The sequence below is a fragment of the Nipponia nippon genome, unplaced genomic scaffold (assembly GCF_047370975.1).
Source record: "Nipponia nippon isolate SJK-2023a ecotype South Korea unplaced genomic scaffold, ASM4737097v1 scaffold_11, whole genome shotgun sequence".
Lineage (NCBI taxonomy): Eukaryota > Metazoa > Chordata > Aves > Pelecaniformes > Threskiornithidae > Nipponia > Nipponia nippon.
In genome coordinates this window covers 13,527,837-13,549,289 of record NW_028262302.1, presented here as the reverse complement: position 1 = coordinate 13,549,289, position 21,453 = coordinate 13,527,837, and the positions used below count along the sequence as shown (strand labels likewise).

Below are 21,453 nucleotides of genomic sequence, written 5' to 3'. Positions count from 1 at the left end.
TCTTCTTCTTTTTGGGATACCTGGGTGATAACAATTTAGCTGCGCAGCGCAAAAAGATTGCCTTTTTGAGAAGCAAAACCAAGGATAAAGACAAGTCTCCTAAATCTCCATCGAATCATCAGTCTCTCTCTAATCGGCTCCGGTTCTGGTCTTCTTCCGACATCCCATCCTCTCCTAATGAACCTCTTTCTTTCCCGGAATTGGGAGATTTCTAACACCTTCTCTTTAGCATTTATCTTAATTTATTTCTGACAAATATTTTAAACAAAGAAACAAACAAAAATCACACATGCCTTAAAAGAACACACACCTTGATAGAAACACTCAGCATGTCTCTACAATACTCTAAATACTAGCACAGATTAGTGAACATGGACTTAAGTTTTCCTGTAGAAGATGCATCACTATTGCACACTGTGGATCATTTCTTCAATGCAGCACATTTTTAGGGGACCTCATGGCATACAGTTTGCGTATGTATATTGGCTGTGGTGCATGTTATAAGTAAGTGAAGTTGCTATGCGCTTCAATATTTTCTTGCCATCACATACTTGCATCGTGTCCAGTTAGTGTTGAACTGATTTGCTGTTGCTATGCTTTCTACAATGTTGTAGTCCTACTAAAATACAAATCTAATATATAAGCAGTCTCAAATCCTGGAGATTTTTCCAACATTCTGTGCCACTAAATGCTAAAAATGGCAGGTTTTTTTAACATCTTTGTCTGCTTTTAAATAGTCTAGCTTTGAATATAGAGTGGAAGCTACTGGGAAAATTATTCTTCACAAAGTGTCTTGACATTTGCATTCAAACCTGCTGTTTAGCAAGGTTTTACACTTCCAGCTATGAAAATGCATCTTGAATTGAGCTAAAGTTTTGGTTTCTGCTGCTTCAATTTTGACAGATTTTTTTGGAAGAAAGTAGATTTGTCTCTTTTAAGATTGGGAATAACCTTCATCACGGATCCATTGCCCAGAATTCTTATTGCCTGATAGTCACAACCTGGTGGCTTCTGAAACAAATGTGTGGGTGCAGTCCCCACTCTGTGTTAGAGAAACGTATGCACCACAGGCGATATGCTACGGGGAGCTCAGCAGAGAGGCCAAAAGATCTTATCTCCGTTCTCGCTCTGAGAAGTGGTCCCTCCGTGGCACAGCCAAGGACACTGGCACAGCAGCCTGTTGCTGTGTAGAGAACGCTTGGTAGAGATTTTGGGATTTGCAGAGAACGTTTGTCTCCAGGGCAGTTAATAATTCTGGCATCTATGGAAGGTGTTAAGTGCTTCTACAAAGTCAATTAGAAATACAGATTTGCATGGCAAGCTATAGCCAGTAATTGCCCCTCCAGGCATGCCATAAACTTCAGTCTTGAGAGAAAGTGCCAGCCCTGTGCTCCCACGCAGACTGTGAGAGAAAACATTGTTTCTGAAGTCAGCTTCCAGGAGGTGTCTAAGATGACACTCGGTCCATTGCTCTAATCCAGCTTTGCTGCTGCTCTGTGCTTTGAACTGTGTGTCTGTCCATTGTCTCTGCAAGTTGTTTATTTTGACCACTGCACTCTGCTGTGTTTTCAGCATTTAGTTACTATTGAGTTAAGCAACTACTCCATAGAAATATATAGAAAACTAGAATCTCACATCTTATTAAGGTTGTTTCCTATAGCAAATTCTTTAAATTTTGTTCTATTTTATGTGTGCCTTAAAGCATTATGTTCACATTACAAGAAATTAACTAACCTACCTCATCACTAGGAAAGATGTCTTCAGTCTTCTGAATCTAAATAATACTCTAGCAGGTAGTTTTTGTTGTTATGCTAAGATCCCACGAGTTCCACTTAAAAATCATTGCACAAGACCAGCAGAGTTTTAACGTTGTAGAGACTGAGCTCTTACCACAGCAAAGATCTAAAACCTGAAAGCAATTAGTTCAGTATGCAGATCATGCTAGATAATTTCCAAATCAGCGTTATTTCTCTTTGAATAAGAGCGTGACTTCTGTCACTCTTTCCTTATTCTATTTTATTACTGAAGTAAGTGCTTATAAAATGTACCTGCAAGGAATAACGTTATGGGAATTTCACACCTCACTTATCTTTCTGCATTCATGTCTTTGCTCCTTTTCTTCCTCCTTTCACGGTAATTGTTGCATGTATAATATCAACCCTCCCACTGGCACTAGGCAGCCCTTGTCACTCCCACACGTTACAGAGAGCACACATGATTGAAAAACTGTTGGCAGAAATTTCCTATCCAGTACTGAACTGTTCATGGAAAAGCTTGCAAAACTACCGCCTCTGTTGTGCAGTTTCTTTGTGCCTGCTTGTCATGTTTGTATGGGCAGATAAAATACAAATCTCTTAATGCTATTTTTCATTGACTTGTATTTATTTATCTCTCTCCCCCTCAGTGCTAATGGACCTAAAGCAAAAGAGGAATTCCCATCACGGAGGCAACAATGATAATGTTGAAATCTCAGCAGACCCTGCGACAAAACACTGCTGTGTGGAGCTGGGTCCCAGGACTTACTCGACCTCAGCTATTCATCTGCACACTTCCACCCCCATCTCCAGGCTCCAGAGCAGACCAAAAGGTGTGTGGTGCATTTGATACATCAGCTGTTAGTACAAGTCAGGCTACTTTGTAGTTCCTGCTTGGGTGAAACATGGTGTCTAGTGGCATTCAAGTATAAAAACCAGTATTTTCACTCTTACTTTATCTGCTTAACGGTTTAATTGATCAGATACACAGTTTCCTTACCCTTGTAATGTCATCAACTTGACATATGTTGACAGACCACATTTCGATGTCAGTTCTCCTGTGGTTCCTTGCCCAGTGGTTCGCAGCAGTGGTTAGAAGACGGCTGCTTTTCCAGTGTTGGCTCTATAAAACCCTCTTGATCAACTCAGTCTTCTAGACTGCTAGAATGCATTGGAGACTGACCTGAAGGATAAACCTTCCTGTGTTTAATATTGCCTTTTAAGTTTTGTGTTCTTTTCAGGCTATAATTCAGAAGATAATCTATGTGAACAGTCCCCTGAGGTGGAGTTTGCAAGCACTAGGCAGCACGGTAAGCTTGTAGCATATATGAATGCTCTAAACCCTCTACATTAAGACTTGTTACATTGCATCCATGTGAGCTGTCCCTGGTGTGTTGTAATCAAATTAACATGATAGAATGAGATGTAGTAACACAACACCATTTGGGGAATGTGGGTCTAAGTACTTCTATTTTTCTATTGAGAAGCTTTTAATGAATGTTTTTCCAAAATAAATTTTCAAAAACAATGCTGATGTTGAGACAAGTCGCCTTGCCTGGCCGCAGACCCTTTAATGCACGTCCTACAGATTTGTTGCTGATTTTTCTGGACGGTGCTCAATTCTTTCCTTAAGGGAGTGAATCAGCAATAAAAAAAATTCAGGGGGTAGGGGTGTAGATGCACGGTGGGAACATTGGTGCAGCAGCAGCACTGCCTGCTTAGAGATTTGTGGAAGGCTTAATTTGCAGACTGGTTACCAGCTCCTTCCAAAGAAACAAACTGAGAAAGAGACAGCAACTTACTGTTGGACTTCTTCAGTGTTTACATTACTTTGTTTATAGTTGCTGTAAAAGCAAAACCCAGAACATATTGCTTTGTGCAAAAATAAGTGCGAAAAACAAGATGGATCCTGAACAACTTGACTTGAAAAATGAAAATGGTTTCTGCTCTGTCCATCCTGTGTGGATTTTGTTAATGTCTTCAAAGCAACTTAGTTGCACAGGTTCTATTTTCAGAAGGCAGACTGTAGCCAAGTCTTTTAGAGAATCAGAGGAACTTAAGATCTGCTTGTTCAATGCTTGTTTTTTGTTTTTCAGTGTCCAGGCCAAACAGTTTAGAGAGCAGTAGAAATGCTTCCAGCAGTAGTTCACCTCTCAATTTGAAAGGTAAAGCTTTTACAGCTGAGTTGTGACAAACAAGAAGGGAAATTCTACGAAACTGTGCAAAATGCTGTTTTCCTTCCAATTAAATTCGAAGACTGTTGTTTTGAAATTGTAATGATTATGCAATCTGGACACGACTGTCTGGGGAATCAAAACTGCTGGCAACAAGTATTTTTCTAAGATTGATTCTGGCAAGGGGTGGCTTTTAAGGCAGACAGTCTAGTTTTGCTTCAGTCTGACTGGCATCATATTGTGGGAAGTATCAGGCCACTCTCACACTTTTTACAACAACAGGTCTCTGCTGTTCTTACTCTGTGCACAGCTTGTGTATGGAATCAGTGTGCTCCAGAGATTTGCTTTTGCTGAAATAGTGCATCCTTGAAGGGTGCCAGGAGACCTGGCACTGTGGAAAAATCCACTTTCTGCTTTCCTGCTGGCAGGTTCTGGCTCTCGGATCACATGCAGCCAAGATCTTCTAGTGGCACAGAGGTGGTAAAGAGGCCCCCTTACTATCTGTATTATTCCTATTCTTTGGACGAGTAATTGTGCTTGTTTAACACAGGGGCTCAAAGTATGTCCTGAAAGACATTTACTAGTCCTGATTTTTCAAAGTTCTGACTGCCTTGAGTTCTGTGGGAGAGGAAAGTAAGGTCAAAAATGTGCCACCTAGTCTGTGTGGAAGTGGCCCTGGATGATAAAGTTTCTACCTCAGTGAGAAATCTACTGAAATGAGGGAAGAACAGTGTCTTTAATATTTATACTTCTCCTCAGGTTCCTTAGATCATATCCATGGTAGAACCGAGAGCCTCAGCAGTGAAGATATGGTGCCAAGCAGAGAGGTACCAGCCTTGCTCCGAGACACCTATCCCTTTCACTCTGCTTCTGCCATCTTAAGCCCTAGCAGCAGGCCTGAGTCCTCCTCCCACAGGAATGGTTTGATCTCTTATGATATACCTCAGAAGAGTACTCCATCCCAGTCTTACACAGGCAGGCAACGGTCTGCCTCACCTGGCAGTGAGATGGTGACTTTGGAAGAGTTCTTGGAAGAGAGCAACAGGCTGTCACCACCAAGTGTAAGTAAATAGAGCTAGATAACCTATCTCGATGTCAAAAAACTGTTCAAGGCTGATTCAGGGCGATGAGGACATAGGGAAACAAGGAAAGACAAGAAGATCCTTGTTCATATGTGTGGAACTTGCAGAGAACTATCAAATCTTGCAAAATGAATGAAACAGTTCCAAGAACTAAGGCAAGATTAACTTTCACACTGCACTCTGCTAATTTATTTTGGTGTATCAGCTATGGCAAGTAGGGCAGATAATTCACTGCAAGTACTGTGTATTGGACTGCTGGGGCTTTTAATATCAAACACTTGTGGCTAAGGTTTTGTATTATATCATTAGTTCTCAGCCCCAGGTATTTTTATTTGCGAACTGATAAGTTTTTTCTGTGTAATTTTCAGCTGCTAAATTTGTAATTAGAAATGAAACCTAATAGTAGTTTTCAACTGAAGTGCAAAATACGCAGTTAAAACCGTCTCCTAATCTGAAAGTACCGTCAATGCATTTGAGAGAGAATGGTGTTCTTGCCGAAGGAAGTTCTCGATGCTTTCACTATGCTGCGTGTTTGTGTGCTGAGTGGCACTGTTCTGTTGGTTCAATGACTGGAAGAATATGCTGCACGCTGAAGTGCTTTGTCAGAAATGAAGTGTTTGTTTTCTAGATGGCATTTATCTTTTACTGCTCAGACATGCTGTACAGTAGTTAGGCGGTGCAGTATCGAGCTTGTTAATACCTTAAGAACAATTCACTGATAGTGTGAGTGAACAGATGTTTCTGTTTCATGAATGCCTTGGTAACAGTATTGAAATCAACAGAGCTGTACCATTTTAGGGCATCAGTAAATTTTGGTCCTTGCCTTTTCAGAACAATATTAAAATATACCTCCTATTCCCTCATTATCCTAAATACAATTCTTAGCTTTTAGAGATGTTTAAAATTTGATTTTTTTTTTTTTTTGTCTGTAACTATCTGACCATGTCTCCATTTTCATTCTTTCTGTCATCCTTGTTCCTTTTCAGCGTCGGCGCAGTTTAAATGAGAGTGAAATGATTTCATTGCACCAATTTCTGTTAGAAGCTGATGCACTGTATCCCTCTTGCTACTCCCTATGTCCTTCCCTCCATCAGGAACCTTCGCAGTCACTCGAATCGGTCCTCAGTCATTCATGTCCCGACAGCATGAGGCACAGAACAGGCAGGGGAAATAGGAGATCTACTTCACTGTATATCCCCAGGGTATCCATTGTTCTTGCTATGAAGGCAACAGCTCCCAACTTACCACAGCTTTTGCTAGCATATTAATACCTTTAGAAGCATACTGTAACTCTTAGCTGTTACTTTAAAGGCTGCCAGATCACTTGCATTAATTGCTCATAAAGTATTTCCAGTGCTTGTTCATAAACATGTGTGTTTTTGGAGGACTAGTCATTCTGTAATGTTAATGTGTGTAAAGGAAGTTTAAAGTGAAGTTAAAAATAACCCTAACACTTTTAACATTTAGTTGAGCATAGAAATCTTCCTGCTGCACTATTACCATTGATGGTGTTCACTTCTAGCAAACGAGTTTTGTGACTGGAAGAAACATTTAGAACACTTTTGAAATGAATATTTAACATACTCCCTAGAGAAGAGTGAAGAAATAAATTCCATGAGCTTGTTTCAGCACGTTTTTCATGAAGACAGCATGTCCCTTAACTATTCTGAGCATGCCTTGTACTAATAGTCCAATGGCAGTTGATCAAATATCACATTTTTGGATTGCATGGACCATCCCCATGAAATACTCATTGTATATTTTCTTTTACTGCCAGGTTAATCGTCTGACTTTAAATTTGCAGGTTAATTGTGGGAAAGCAATAATTTCTCCATTTTTTTTAATGATTGTTTGTACATTTCATTATATTGTACATGCAGCTTTTAAGATATGTAGTATATTGACTGGGAGAGGTGAGGGGAATCAATGGAGAAGCAATGAAGCTTTCTGTAATGCTAGCACATCTCCCCAAGGTTTCCCCTCCTGTTATATCCCTGAAGTTACAGTAGAGTGTTATCCAGATGAACTGTATTCTGGAAGATGACAGACCATCATTGATATCTGCTGATACCAATGGCCGTCATTAATATGATGTTGAAGTTACAATGATAGTGGCTACTGTGAAAGGAAGCAAAAGAGCTGCTGCCCAGGTTGCAAGTGAGATGAAATTTTTTAAATTTAAGACAATTAATCTGGCAAAAAAGGCTGTCATGATCTAACTATGATGAGCGTGTTACTCCTTGACTTGGATTTATACCCATTGTAAACATTTATATTTTCTGTCCCACATTTAAATATAAAAATCTATGTTTGTATTTGGGTTGAATTAAGTGGGAAGGAAGATCATCTGAACACAAAGCTCTGCATGATTCTTGAAACAAAAAGTGTTGTCATTAACGTGGCATGTGCATATTTTCTCACACCAGGACACCTCCAGTAACAGAGATGACTTGCTCAGCGATTATTTTAGGAAAGCAAATGATCCTTCAGCTACTGGGAACCTGCTGGTTCAGCCGTCCAGAAAGGAGGCTGCTAAGATGCCCACTAGTCTTGTTGCTCCAACTGTAAAGATGACCATCGCCAATGAAGAAGGAAGAACAGCTAAGCCTGGAAATTACATGAAGCCAAACCTCAGACAAGTCGAACCTGAGCCTCTGGCAAACTCCCAGGGGTCCCTTAAGCTTTCTCAGACGCCACAGCACCAGCCCACCAGTGGGATGCGTCAGATGGCACAGCCTCAGCAGCCTGGAACTGCGAGCAGGAGGAGTACATCACTGAGCAGGGCATTCAGCTTAGCCTCTGCAGACCTCCTCAGAGCCACCGGCCCAGAGACGTACAGGCAGGAGAGCCCTCAGAAGTCAGCAGCAGACCTGCGTGGGGGCAAGGATGCTGTCAGTCAGGCCACTAGGGCTTCTGCGGCAATGAGCTCCCAGGCAACCTTAAGAGAGAGGCCGCAGTCTGCAAAGGTGGCAGGTTCCTTGCAAGGTGTTGATTCCCGCTGTCGGCAGCTTGATGCAAGGCGCCTTTCCCTGGCCTCACCAAAAGATGAGAGGCCGCTCTCCTTCCATCAGTTCTCTGCCTCACCCACTGCATCCACCAGCAATCTGAATGTGCAGCAGCAGGAGCGTGTGAACCTTGGGCAACACTACTCACCCGCATCACACGCTCCCTCTAAAGTCAAACCCAAGCCAGCCCCTCGTACTGGGGAGGTGGCCACAGTGGCCCCTGCCAGAGCTGTTTCCAGCAGCACTGAGGGAAATACTTCCCTAGGGCAAAGCCAGGGTGATGCCCTGCTTGCCAGGTGCCAGGGTAAGCTGCCAGACGGCAGCGCTGGGGCTGTGGAGGAGCCCATGAGAGGAAGCAGCTCCAACAGCACTCCCGGGTCTCCGGATCCCCAGGGGGACCAGCAGACAGTTTGGTATGAGTATGGGTGTGTGTAACGCACGGATGCAGCTAGTAGTTTGTGTGTTTGGCATTGCTGACATCCGGGTAGCATTTGTCTAGACACTGTGCCAGGTCTTAGAGGCATCACCTGCATGCTGCTCTGCATGTTCTCCGGGTACTGTTTTCTAGTTGTACAAAGTGTGATTAAGAGAAACAAGGAGCAAAACTCCAGCCCGTCTTTTGACACTGTTGTGCCTAAAACAAAGTGCAGCCTGACCTAATCTCACAGCAGGCTTGGTACCTGATTCTCACAGGTGCTGGGCATTTCCCGCTCCAGGAGAAGCTTAGCAGGGTCCTCTGGGTCCTCTGTCATCGCTGCACTGTACACCCCTTCTACCTGCATTAAAGAAGAGTTTCACAGGTCATGTGTGTGTGCTGAACCCAGCCCCACCATTGGCAAATAACCATACTGAAAAGGTCATGTAAAAGCCAAACTTCTCCCCCAAAGACAGAACCAGACACTTGGCTTAAGTAGCTTAAAGAGAAAGCTGAAGAGCAAAAGTGTGTGGCTTTAGCCATGGATCTGTTAAAATCAATTGTTCTTGCCACAGCCACATTTTGTAGAGGTAACATGTAGACTTCAAGGGTCACATCTTAACCTGCCCGCTGGGACTGTGTAAACACAGAGAGGCCAGTGTAATTACCCCACTGCCTTCTCTATAGCTGCAGCTCAGTGGATCCTTGACTCTGCAAGCCAAGTGGTGCTGCCTTTTGAAACTTGTTTTCTCTTTTATACAAACACTGGAACTAATGCAGCCTTTCAGGGGAGATGCCATTTCAATTGCAAAGGTGGCATCTCATGTACAAAAGTGTCTTATAAGTATGTATATAAGAAGCCCAAGTATTGTATAGGAATGCTGTGTAAATTGTATTATTACATCCTTGTGTGCATGACAGCCCACATCCTAAACAATATGTGGGATTTTGTCTCTTAGAAATCCTTGGTTGTGTCTCCAAGAACTTTGCTCAGTATAGAAAGCAAAATAATTTTGTATACATGTGAAAGAAATATACTTTTAAAAATCTATTTATGTGCAAAGAAGTTCCTTGTATGTTTCTGTCCAGAGTGTCATCAGCTGCTTATGTATATATGATCAAATGCATATCTTTAATTCTATTTCATGTTTGTAAAGCTGTTTTTCTTGCAATAGACTAAATCCTTAAAAAAATAATACCTGTTTTGCTAGTTCTGATTTAATCTAGTAAAAGCTAAAACTGATTCAGCTGAGGATGTTTTTGTTGTCTAGTATGTAGTAATCCTGGAAACTACAAAATTGTTTATAATAAAGATTAAAATAACATAGGTGGATGTTGTACTTTTTTTTTTCCTTGGAGGAAAAAAAAAAACCCACACGATTCCTGGTGCTGGATGGAGATCTGTCTGCAATAGCTTTGTGTAAGCCTCAGTATTGATTGGCATCTCCGTGTGGCAGATTTGCGTTTGTTTTTGTAATGTTGCCACAAAAGACGTATCAGAGATCTTTCTGTTTGGTTGTAACCTTCTTACTGAAGACTTCAGAAGGGTTGCTCGTGCAGATTAAGTGACTTCCAGGTCACTGTAGAATCAGACCATTAGATTTTTATGCTTCTCTGACCACTTCAGACAGTGCCAAGCATGCTGTCAATTTTGACCAAGCTTGCATTTTGTACAATCTGTTTCATGCTTAACGCTCAGGATGCCTTAAAAAAGTGAGAAATGATTCATCTTTGAACATGAAGAGAAGGGCAAAAGGAACTTTCTGCCTTCTCTGTTATCTTAATTGCAAACCATAGTTTTGCAACAATTTTAAAATTATGTGCTGTACAGCAATTTTAGAACATACTGAGTATTTTTGGTAAACTGAAATTCTTTTTTCAGAAGTTGCCTCTTAACATTGATTCTTGGCCAGATCACTAAAGGTGAAAGACCAGTGTTTCTCCCTTGTTTTAGCTCCTTTCTGGAGGCATGCTTTCGATTGCCCTGCAGGCTGGCCTGCTGAGGAATTGATCTGTGAGTTGTCAAGTTACTGTACACCTGCTTTTGCTATAAATACCTGCCCACTCACACTGTAGTTGTCATTTTCTGAGTTATTTACAATTATTTACTTTCTCAGGTCTAGTGAGTCTGAATAAAAATGTACCTAATACATAGTACCTTTCAAATATGGGATAATTTTAAATACAGACGTGGAACAGCTGTTGAAGCACATGATGCTGTGGTGCTTGGGCCTTCCTGAGGACATGAAGGAAAATTTTGGCATAGATGCCTGTTCTGCTGCAGCAGATGCAGTCATTTTGCAGGCTGCTCAATTCAGGAATTCTTTTCAATCCTGATAGATTCGGTGGCTCCCAGGTAAGAGCCACCCTCAGGTAAGAAATGGGGTGGGAGGGAAACAAGGCCTGCCCGCAGCTAAGGTGCTGCTACTCTTTGTCTTTCTGGGGTGCCCAGAGCAGTCGTTAGTAGGATAAATAGATGTTTCTGAGTGTCAAGGCTAACACAGGAGTGAAATCAATTATATTTGGGGAGAGAGAGGGGAATTGGCAAATCCTCCCACTTCTGTGCCAGTGGAGCTGGGCAGGTAGAGCTGCCATGAGGCGGCAGGAGCTGCTGGGGGAGGTTTTTTCTGTGAGGAAGAAGTGGGGGGGTCAGAACTCCCAGACCATTTGAGGCTTCTTGATTCCTTCCAAGAAGAAAAGGGGAACTGCGATGAAATAGCAGCTGTTTCGATTTGCGCAACTTCGAAGGCTACTGAGACCCGCCATGGGCGGGCAGGCGGCCAGGCCTGGCAGTTGGGAGTGCTGGCAGCAAGCTGGCGAGCCGCCAGCTGCAGCCATGTTGAGGCCTAGGGAAATGGGGTCTCTCTCTGTAGGAGCCCCAGGCTTCAGCACGCTGGCTTTTCCCAGCTCTGCGTGGCAAAGGGCTGTAGGATGCCGATATTTCCAGACATAGGTGGAAGCATGTGCTCTCTGAAAATTGCTAATTATGTGTGCTAAATAATGCTGTGAATGGTTCTGGACATAACGCTTCAAGTAATGTTCAATAATGGAGTGCCTCAATTTATGTATGTGGCTTCTTAATTCTCTAGGTCATGTTTTCTATTAAAGGACAGATTTTTGAAGGGAATCCCCTCCCAAGGAGGCAGCTAAGTAGCTGATGGGTTTCTGAGAAAGCCAAGGGGCTGTGCCTTTGGCAACACCCACTCCCTGCAGTGTGCTCAAACTCTGAAGTCAGTGAAGCTGTTTAGTGTGAGGAAACAAATTTTGCTTAAAATTGCACGCACTGCATGACGATGGTATTTGCTTGAAGTAAAAGAAATGGCTGCTGTGGAGATTGCTTCTAGGGAGTTGCATGCTCTTCAGTGACAGAGTATCTCCTTAGCAAGAAATCTGAAGTCTGGGTCCTTTACAGAGACACCTTGTCATGGAACCCTTTTTCCTACTAGATATTCTTCAGCTGTTCCTCAAACTTGGCAGCTGATTGTGAAGTGAACAGACCTTTTCTGATTTCAGTTAATTGAGTTCAGAACATAAAAATCTCCAGAAGAAGATGTAAAAAAATAGTGTTTACTTTTTTCTGTAACGGGGGAAGTTCCAAGTGTAAATGCATTGTAAAAATGGCTAGTACTTAGCTTAGAAAAATGATGCATGAAGGAACACCATGTGGTTGGAAATTATTTCTGATCATCCAGATGTTTGGGGGCATATTAGAAGTTCAGCCAAAGGTGAATGACTTTAAGACAGAGCATGGAAGAAATGCTCCAAAAATCGTTAGTTCATGTGAAATGACTACAACCTGGGTGTTAAATTCATGTAAAGAGATTAACGCTTCTTGTTGTTGTTGTTGTTGTTAAACATGAAGCCAGCTGTGCTGAGAGCATTTGAATTGTGGTTTTACATTTTTAGATGAAGGGGGGGGTTGGGGAGGATCATTTGTGGTAAGCTTCACCAAAATATTTTATTCTAACAATTTCTTCTCTGCCTATCAGAGTCGTGGAATATCAGATCCTGGCAGCACTGGAGATGTTGAAGGCAAGGTGGAAAATTTGGGAATGTTTTTACAAATTGCCAGTACCAGGCAGAATTAACCTGACCTAACAGTGCAGAGTGAAATAGTTAAGTTACTAAAAATAACAAATGAAGTTATCATTATGAAGGGTTGCTAGACTAGAAAAATAGTCTGGGCCATGACAGTCTATCTTGAAAGCTGGTACTAGAGGCTGCCATAAGAACTAAGAGAGAATGGCATTAGCTGGAAAGTGGTGAAAAAAGTTATGACTTAAGAGAGTACTGGCAGGAGTTTAAGGTGACTGGGAGAAGCTATGGCAAGTTTTGCAAAACCAAATGGTGTTTTTCCAGTCACAAGGATTTCTTCAAAAGTATGAAGAGAACAATAGACAACAGAGCTGATGTTTAAAAGCTTCTCAAATGGGAAAGTCCTTAAAAGGCTAACTTGGGTCCTAAAGACAGTGAAATGTGAGTTGATGAGGTGTGACGCAAAGTTGAGGTTAGTTCAGATTTGGAGGATTGTGAAGAATTCCATTAAAGAGTAACATGGATGAGTGGGCAACCCAGTGGCAGACAGCCTGCGCTTACCCCTGCTGAAGCCGTGGAAGGGACAGTTTATTGACTGTTGGGATTTTTTTTGGGGGGGGTAGTGGTAGAGGAGCAAAATTGGTTTTTACTGAGAACAGGACAATGAAAATGTGGTTATTCCACAGAAACTAGGAACCTAAAACATGTCCAAAACAAAACGCAGAGTGCCATGGAAACTAATGTCAGCTGTCTATCGGAGGCTGTTAAAATACTTGCATGTTTTTAATCAAAGATTATCGTAACTGAGGATTATGTAGCTCTGATGGTGAGACTATGCCAAAGTACGTAATGTGTGTGTTGCATACCAGAATGAGAAAGAGCAATAGATCTAAGCATTGATGTTAGCCTGTGAAAAGCATGTATTGCACAAAGGGAAAACAGAAGGAGCCCAGCTCCCTCTTCAGTGAGTGACACCCTGTGGTGTGATCTGAAAGTCATGCTAAAGGAGAGAGTGCTTAGGAAGGGAAAAATGAAGCTATAAGTGAGACTTGTTGCACCAGGCTCTTATGGAATCAAATAGGTTAACATAATATCAAAGTGTTTTAATGATTTTGGTTTATGGTATAGATATATAGAGAGAGCTAAACAGCCTCTGCTTTAAGAAAACATCAACAGGTAAAATATAAGAGGCTCCCCTTCCTCTCCAACATTAGGTGCTGGCTCCCGTTGGATTCAGGATGGAGCTGGACTACCACACTAGGAACAGCGGGCACCTTCTCCATGTGAAAATCCCTGAAATTTGTAAGTCAAAGATCACCTCACTCACTCTTTCAGTAGTTGGCATGCTCTGGAAGTGTGAGACACATTAATGGCAAGTAAAGCACAGTTTGTGTTTGGGAACACACTGCTAAGGAAGAACATGAGAGTTTGAGAACAATATTCCAGCTGGAGAAGCACAACTCCCCAGTGAATTGCTGAGGCATCTCTAGAGGGAAGAGGGAGGGAAGATGGAGCTTTCTGCAAGAAGTAAGTGGGAAAGTATGTCTTGTGAAGGACCAAAGTGAGCATTTTGTAGTGCTTCTAGTCTGATTGTTTTACCATTTGGCAGGGTATTTTGAAGGTTATGAGATGTGGAAGTCTATGTTCCCTTGCTGCTTTAAATATCTCTGACCAAAATTATCCCATTTTTGTTAAACCCATGGAAAATGCTTCCCTGCACCTTTGCAAGAGGATTTTTTTTCTCTAGTTATCCAAAACGTGGAATTTGCGTGTGTGTGCACTGTGAGCCCATAAAATACCTAATCCACGGACATGTGTGTTTCAGAGCCGCTGGTTACCTGGGGATGTTCCGCTGCAGCATCTCAGCCTTCTACAGAGATGGAAAACTCCACTCAGTTTGAGAGTGCTCCCGTAGGATCCTTTTGGCTATTTGTGAGTGAAAGTAGAAGAAATACTGAGAATCAGGGAACTGACTGTGATATGAAAATCTTGGGAACTTTTTTTAGAACTGCAATCCTCTGAACAAGGATTGCTTGCTCATAGCAGTGTAAAAGCCTGTCAGAGTTCAAGGAGCACCAGGACGATGCTCTTCGTCATATGGTTTAGTGTTAGATAGTCCTGCGAGGATCAGGGAGTTGGACTTGATGATCCCTATGGGTCCCTTTCAACCCAAGATATTCTGTGATTCTATGAAAAGATAAATGAAGAAAACAGGCAGGCACAAGCTGTGTGGGATAGACCTTGTATTGATTTAACTAAAATTAAGTCAAGGTTGGTAACCTTCAACTTCCTTAGTCTCTTGAGCTTGCTCATAGCTTTTTTGGTCCCTAAGTAAATGTGACAAAGCGGTAGAGCGCTTTAGAGAGCTGTGTTAACAGCATTGCGTAAGCAGAAGGACTGTACAGCTTATGTACTCCATTTCCAGTAGACCCCCCAGCTATCTGGTAAAGTTGTTCCTCCTCCATGTAGACTAGTTTTGGATCAGTTAGGGCACAAAAGGTTTGAATCAGCATCCGATGAGGGCACCAGTATATACACTCCAGAATGCACCTTTGGTACCTGCATTGACACAAGGATCTCTCTGCTGTTGCTACTTTCTCATACTTATGTTTCCACATAGTACTACCATGCTCCTGGATAGCTGAGGCTTAAAGGAGGTGGGTAATATATGTTTGATGGGGAACAGTATATTTTTAATGTTTTGGCATGCTCTTAAAACCACTTCTTCCAAGAACAGCCACATGGTGTGTTAGGAGAAAACTCTTTGCATGAAATATGCAAAGGAGCCTTCTAGCTAGATCCAGTCCTACAGCTCAGATAATGCAACCAGCTACCACAGTCTGGCCAACCCCACCTTATCTCCAGCAACTTTCCTTCCTTCATGACTTCTCTCCAGCACTAGAGACCTTTCTGTTCTTCAACCCAGAGTGTTAGTTTTAACTGTTTCCTACCCGAGTTCACTTTTTGTACCATTTTCCCCCAGGTCTAGTTCCAGTTTTCTCTACTGTTTCCATGCCCGCTTCCATTACTAAAGGTTTTAGTCATCTATCACCCAGCTCTCACCTTTTCACCATTTTTTCTTGCTGTTGTCATCTCTTTGTACCTCTCGTCCCTTGCCAGACTCTCTGTTACACAGTCACATTCTCAAGTCTTGAGGTCAGTTTGTAGTCCTGATCTCAGTATCTGTTCTCAGTGCTTTCTGATGCTTCCTTAGCTTTTCATCCACTGTTGTCTCAAACATTCCCCACACAGTCCCTTGCCTCATCCTTGCTCATCCTGCTTGATCATTTTGCACAAATACGCCAGTGCCATCAGTTCAAGGCACCTTTTCTCCCTCACATCCCTTCATAGTGTACACTGCAGTCATCGTCTTCTCATCATGTCTCTTCCCCACATCCTCCTTTACCTCATTTGTATTGCTGCTCTGTGTACGTGACAAGAGATGGCCAAGCCTTGAGGCAGGAAATACACCATGCGCTATAAACCACTGCAGGTATTTGTGGTGCAGAAGATAGATAGAAGTTTGCATGAAGACTAGAGCCAGTCTTGTTTTCAAATTTCAAAATCTACTTATTATTTATTGAGATGTCTTTCTAACATTTATTCATCACAATAAATACAGAATTCTACTATCTATAGCAGGATTTTAATGCAAGATCTTATAACAATTTTTGAGCTTGCTTGTTATATGTTTTAGGACCAGCAGATATCTTTGATGGGTAAAGTTCTGTGAGAATTTGTTAGCCCTTAAAAATACTAATAGGATGATAGATGCATTTAAGAAGGTCTGTATCACTTTTTGCATATTGAGACAATATTGTTTTATTTAGTCTTAAGTATTTTTAACAATACGAGTTTCCACATCATTTTCATTGTTTTCGAATTTCCTTCCTTGCTTATTTTGGCTTCTTTACTTGAAAAAAAATTGAATTCCTGAAGCCCAGTCCTATTACCCACATGCAGCTCCCGTGAACACAGATCCTTTTCCTTGTTTATTTAACCAGCCATATCAACGGTAACAGAGTTCCATTTGGCAGATCCTGAATTCCCTTCAGTCTCCCACCCTGTCCTATACGAACATGTGCTTGTTTTCTTCTTATGTAATCAGGCAAATGAATGAAAACAGATACTAACAATACTTTATCGGATCAAATTTCACCCACATAAAGCTTTGTCACCAAAATCAAAAGAAATGTTCCCTTCATGTGTTAAACTCTAGCAGGTTATATCTGTTTAAGAGTGTTTATCAGGAAAAGGAGAGTGTACATACAAGCGAATCTAAAACTGAAAGTGAGAAGAAAAGCAAAAACCAAACTAACTCAGTAACCCCAGTCTATTATTTTTAGCACAATGCCTTTGTAGCAATATTTTACAGGGAACGCCAGTATCTGGGAGAACTATGTACATTCATACCTTGACTGACCATCTACTGCAGTTGCGGAAGACCAGGGACTTTTTTGCCCTTGAAGTATTGGTTCAAGCGCATTTAGGCCCCGTCTTTCCCACTGCATCGGGGCACTGGTATATAGACCACTTTATGACCACAGTTGTTCTCAAACTAAAATTCCCAGATCCATGCTAATAATGGGAAGAGCAGCAGCACAGGAGTTGAAGTCCACATGGCTATCCATCTTGGAGAGCTCCACTGATCTGTGACCAGCCTTCTTTTCCATATCTGCATGGAAGTTGCCAACACATCCACAGTCATCCACGGGTCCTTCACACAAGCAGTAGTTGCTAGGCCACACATCAAAGCTAGTGTCTCTTCAGTCGCATAATAGCTGGGGAAAGAATGAATTCAGTCTGTTGTTCTGCAGATAGCAAGAACAGACACACTCTAGCCTGGATTCCAGAGTAGCTGTGATGACAACAAATGATTTGACTGCCTCTGCCTCCTAGATTTTGACAAAACTTTTTATCCATTCTGATAGTCTTTGCATAGAAATTCCTGCATTCTTTGTGTCTGTGTCTTTGTTCAGTACTGTGAGTAGAAACAGAGAGCGCTGTTAGAAATAGGCAGCGCTTCTGGACGGCTGTGTAAGAGTGAGGCCTTTCCCCCTCTATAGCTACAGGGGAGAACCAGGTACCTGCAGCTGTACCATAGGGACTCACTCTAGGACAAGCCAACTCACCCTCCACAGGTCCTTAATTCTCTGTGGGCGATGACTGCTAATCCACACGTAGACACCGTACAGTATTAGTAGGGCCCCAAGTTCAGCTACATGGAGCCCATTTCTAGTGTGTGAAATGAAGTCTCTCTGTTGGATGTTCGCAGTCTAGGTGCAAAAGATGGTTAAATTATGCTCTCAGTGTAAATGGAGCATGTTCCCTGCCTCAGGAAGAAACTAGAGAAGTATACACTGTCTGGCAAAAAAAACCCTGTGGGGATGGCTTGCTATCCACATCTAGTTTACTGAGTCTTTGCTGCCCTGCCAGGTTCCTACCTCTGCTGAAGTGGGCAGAAATAGGAAATTACGAGCAATTCTGAATTTATATGTTGGAGGACCTTGGGAAACAGCAGCATGGTGAGGATAGAGAGAGAATTTCTTGCTGGTTATGAGGCATGAACACATTCTCCTGATGAGCTGAGATGGTCTCAGCCTGTGTCACCATGCTGAGCTTTAATTTGTGACAGAAGATCCCCAGTTTTTCTGAGTTCCTAAAGGTGTTGCCAATCTTTTTCCACCTTCCAGAAAGTAGCTGCTGAAGGTGCCAATTGAGAGCCAATTTAGTAACCTCTGAGCCAGGAGAGTTTATACCTGCTGAAGGACGCTCTCACAAGGAGGATGCCTGGAAAAGGATAAGGTAAGTTATCCCTTTAAGCTCCCAAATAGCCAGCATCGCATGTGAGAGACCTCAGGAGGATTAATCAGGGTGCTATTTTCAGGTGATCCCAGCCACAGGCCTCGCATATTGTCAATGCAGTGGCGGCATTTCTCTAGGACAGTGCTTTTCACTGGTGCTGGCTTTTTCAAAGCCCTGTTGTGCTGCCAGCAGAGCACTGTCACACATGGTGCTCTGCTTAGCGAGCACTTTGGCTCTTCTTTCTTTTTTTTCTTGGGGATACAAGCTCGGTGCTTTTCTGTTGGCTTGGAAGACAGAGCTGAGCTGTGCTGAGTCCGGGGGAATGGGAGCCCTGCAGGCTCTGAAGGGAAGCTGGGAAATCCCATGAAGTCAGAAACAGAGGGAGGAGAGCGGGTCTAACCTGGCGGCTGCCAGCAAGGGGAGAGACTTGAAGTTTCTTCTGGAAGTAGAGGTGTGGCTTGGGTGATTGAGCTTATTTTTGAGATGTGTATTAGGCAATGGCATTTTCCACTGGGAACTCTTGAAGCCAAGCTCACTACTTGGGGCACGTTCTGGGCATAAATTCTAGGACATTGGTCCGTGCATTTTCCCAAAACACCTGGAGTGCAGATCTGAGGACTGTGCATGTGCCCTGTAGAGTGAAACCTGAGACCTGTGGAAAAGATTAAAAATAACACACGATGCAATGCAGACTGGGACAAGAACAGAAACAAGAGAAAATAGGAGGAGGACAGAAACATAAAGCAAGATGCCTAGGCTGCAGAGAAATCTGCAGCAGTGTTCCCTCTTGCACTGGCAGCTGAAACAACTGAAGCCTCGTCTTGCATAGCCACCCCTCAGTGCAGTGTAAGAGCTGGACCTGCAAGGGCTCTAGAGATGGTACCAGGACAGAAGGAAGAGCGGTAGCAAGTCCTTGTTTCTCAGATACACAAAATGGGGACGTGCGTGTGGATTATCACTGCAAAAGAGAGAGAGAAGTTATTTATTTTCCTCCTATCCTCACAAAAATAGGTGCTTGAAAGGCTTTAAGTCAACCTTCCGTAGGAAAGTTGACCCTTAAAGGTAAAGCATAGATCACGTAATTGGAAGTAAATGGAGCCAACACTTCCAGAAGTGGCCTCTGCTGGAATATGCTTAGAGAGGGATGCTGATGACTGGAAATGAGATCAACGTGAGTGAGCAGAGGTCTGGAAAACATGATCTGTGAAGAAGACTAAAAAAATGGGGTGGTTTAGTCTACAAAAGAAAAGTCTAAGAGAGACAACATGATTAATCGTCAGACATTTTAATGATTAACATGGAGAAAGGTAGCAATAGACTGCTTTTCATGTCCATTCACAGAAGGACAAGAAGAAATTAAATGAATTAGAAACATGGAAGATTAAGGTTTTTATACTAGTGCAAGCTTTTTAAGAATAAGCCTAGCCAGGGGATGGAGACATTGCTAGAGAAGAGGCAGAATCTTCCTCAATGGCAATTTAAGAGAAGCAGCTAAAGGTCTGGAGGAGGTAGTCTAGCTTTCCTTAATGGGCCTCAGAGTAAGGAGGCGGTCTAGATGACCTCCTTCCTGCTGCATTTCTGTGGTATCTGTAACATTTATAGCACCAGTTTAGCTTCATTCTTTTTGAAACTTTCTGCTTCTGTTTGTGACACATGCAAGCCAGGAGCTATTCAATTCAGAGGAGTAACTTAATCATCACACACATTAAAATGATTTGACCAAAGTGAGCAAAAAGCAAGAATTGCCACTTGCACTGAACAATAGCTATCTGTCAGCTTTAATAGCTGCTGTATAATTCACGGAGATAAAAGGCTACAAAGACTGCCATTTCTTTTCATTTTTAGAGTTTTAAATACACGCATACAACATGCATTTAAATACAACGTGCAGTTGCTGGGTGTGTGTGATGGAGGCTGTGGTCTGCAACAGATAATCATAGAATCATAGAATCATAGAATACCAGGTTGGAAGGGACCTCGAGGGTCATCTGGTCCAACCTTTCTAGCACAGTCTAGACGAGATGGCCCAGCACCCTGTCCAGCTGAGTCTTAAACGTGTTCAGTGTAGCGGAGTCAACCACTTCCCTGGGGAGATTATTCCAATGATTGACTGTTCTCATTGTGAAAAATTTACCTCTCGTGTCCCATCGGAATCTCCCTGGGAGTAACTTGTACCCGTTACCCCTTGTCCTCACCATGTGACTTCTTAATGTTCTGCTGCCTTGGAAGTGATGAAGGCGGGGTGACCCAAGCCACCAAATCCCTTTATTTTAGCAACCTGCTTTACAGCATCTGCATGCTGAGACAAGCAAAATAGAATGGCTGGATGAAAGAAAAGCAAACCAGGATTTTTCTGGGGTTTATTTTGCTCTGTAATTTTTTGAAAAGGAGGTTTGTGGAAGTGACTGTTTCTGCTCCACCTGCAAGGCCTGATTTACCGGCTGTGTGTGTCAAGTGCTGCCTTTTTAGCATACTCTGATAGACATATATTGTGTCTGATGACCAAGGCTCTGGCTCTGCTTTCTGGATATTCTGGTCACCTGTGTCTTACAGGTCTGTGTCTAACACGTCTTTGAACATGTTCATGGTTCAGCATGACAGAGAATTGCAGCCAAGGTGGGAACAAGGAAAGAGATACTGCCTACGATGTTACTTCCACCAGTGTCTCTGCTTTCCCTGGCACCCGAAGGGGCAATCACTGTCTGTGGGTCTTCTCAGGACTTGTTCCCCATCTGCAGCTTGGACCCTGCAGGAGGTGGAAATGCTTTCCCTGCAGCTGCCAATGAGACCTGGATACCAAGGTGATCTCTGTTCATGGCAGACTCTCAGGGAAGGCAAGTAGTCCAACATAATGCCCTGTTGCTTCTTATTGAAGAATAGCGCACATATTACTAAGGAAGTAACTGCACTTCATTTTCTTAATATCATCTTTTATAAATTCTTTAAATCTAATAGAAGAGCTGCACTATCCAAGGGTACATAACTGTGGCTTAAAAGGCAATGGAACAGATATTTTACTTTGCCTTCTGAAAGATCCCAGTCTGTGCGATTTTCTTGATATATGTATTCTAATATATGTATATAAAAATACATATAAATACTAAATAAATACTAAATGAGTACTAAATAAACAAAACAAAACAGACAAGGGAGCATTCCAAGTAGCCCTGATAAATTTGATAC

The 21,453-nt window shown here is 42.4% G+C and overlaps 1 protein-coding gene and 1 long non-coding RNA gene across 4 annotated transcripts in view; both read left to right on the top strand.

Annotated features, from left to right (window-relative positions):
- CCDC88C (coiled-coil and HOOK domain protein 88C) overlaps positions 1-9,755 on the top strand; it is a 103,576-nt gene extending 93,821 nt beyond the window's left edge. For 2 of the 3 annotated variants that reach the window (XM_087747522.1, XM_087747521.1), the window contains exons 26-31: positions 2,405-2,587; positions 2,996-3,064; positions 3,851-3,919; positions 4,688-4,989; positions 5,997-6,212; positions 7,437-9,755. In XM_087747522.1, coding sequence (XP_087603648.1) covers positions 2,405-2,587; positions 2,996-3,064; positions 3,851-3,919; positions 4,688-4,989; positions 5,997-6,212; positions 7,437-8,450 — 1,853 coding nt within the window. In that variant the 3' untranslated portion in view covers positions 8,451-9,755. The remainder of the gene's footprint in view (positions 1-2,404; positions 2,588-2,995; positions 3,065-3,850; positions 3,920-4,687; positions 4,990-5,996; positions 6,213-7,436) is intronic. The other variant, XM_087747523.1, reaches the window with a different exon arrangement.
- A 3,920-nt stretch (positions 9,756-13,675) lies between these two features.
- On the top strand, positions 13,676-21,074 carry LOC148056829 (uncharacterized). The gene is made up of 4 exons (XR_015702287.1): positions 13,676-13,767; positions 14,291-14,397; positions 18,159-18,270; positions 20,824-21,074. It is a non-coding gene; the product is annotated as an uncharacterized LOC148056829 (long non-coding RNA).
- The last annotated feature ends 379 nt before the right edge of the window (positions 21,075-21,453 follow it).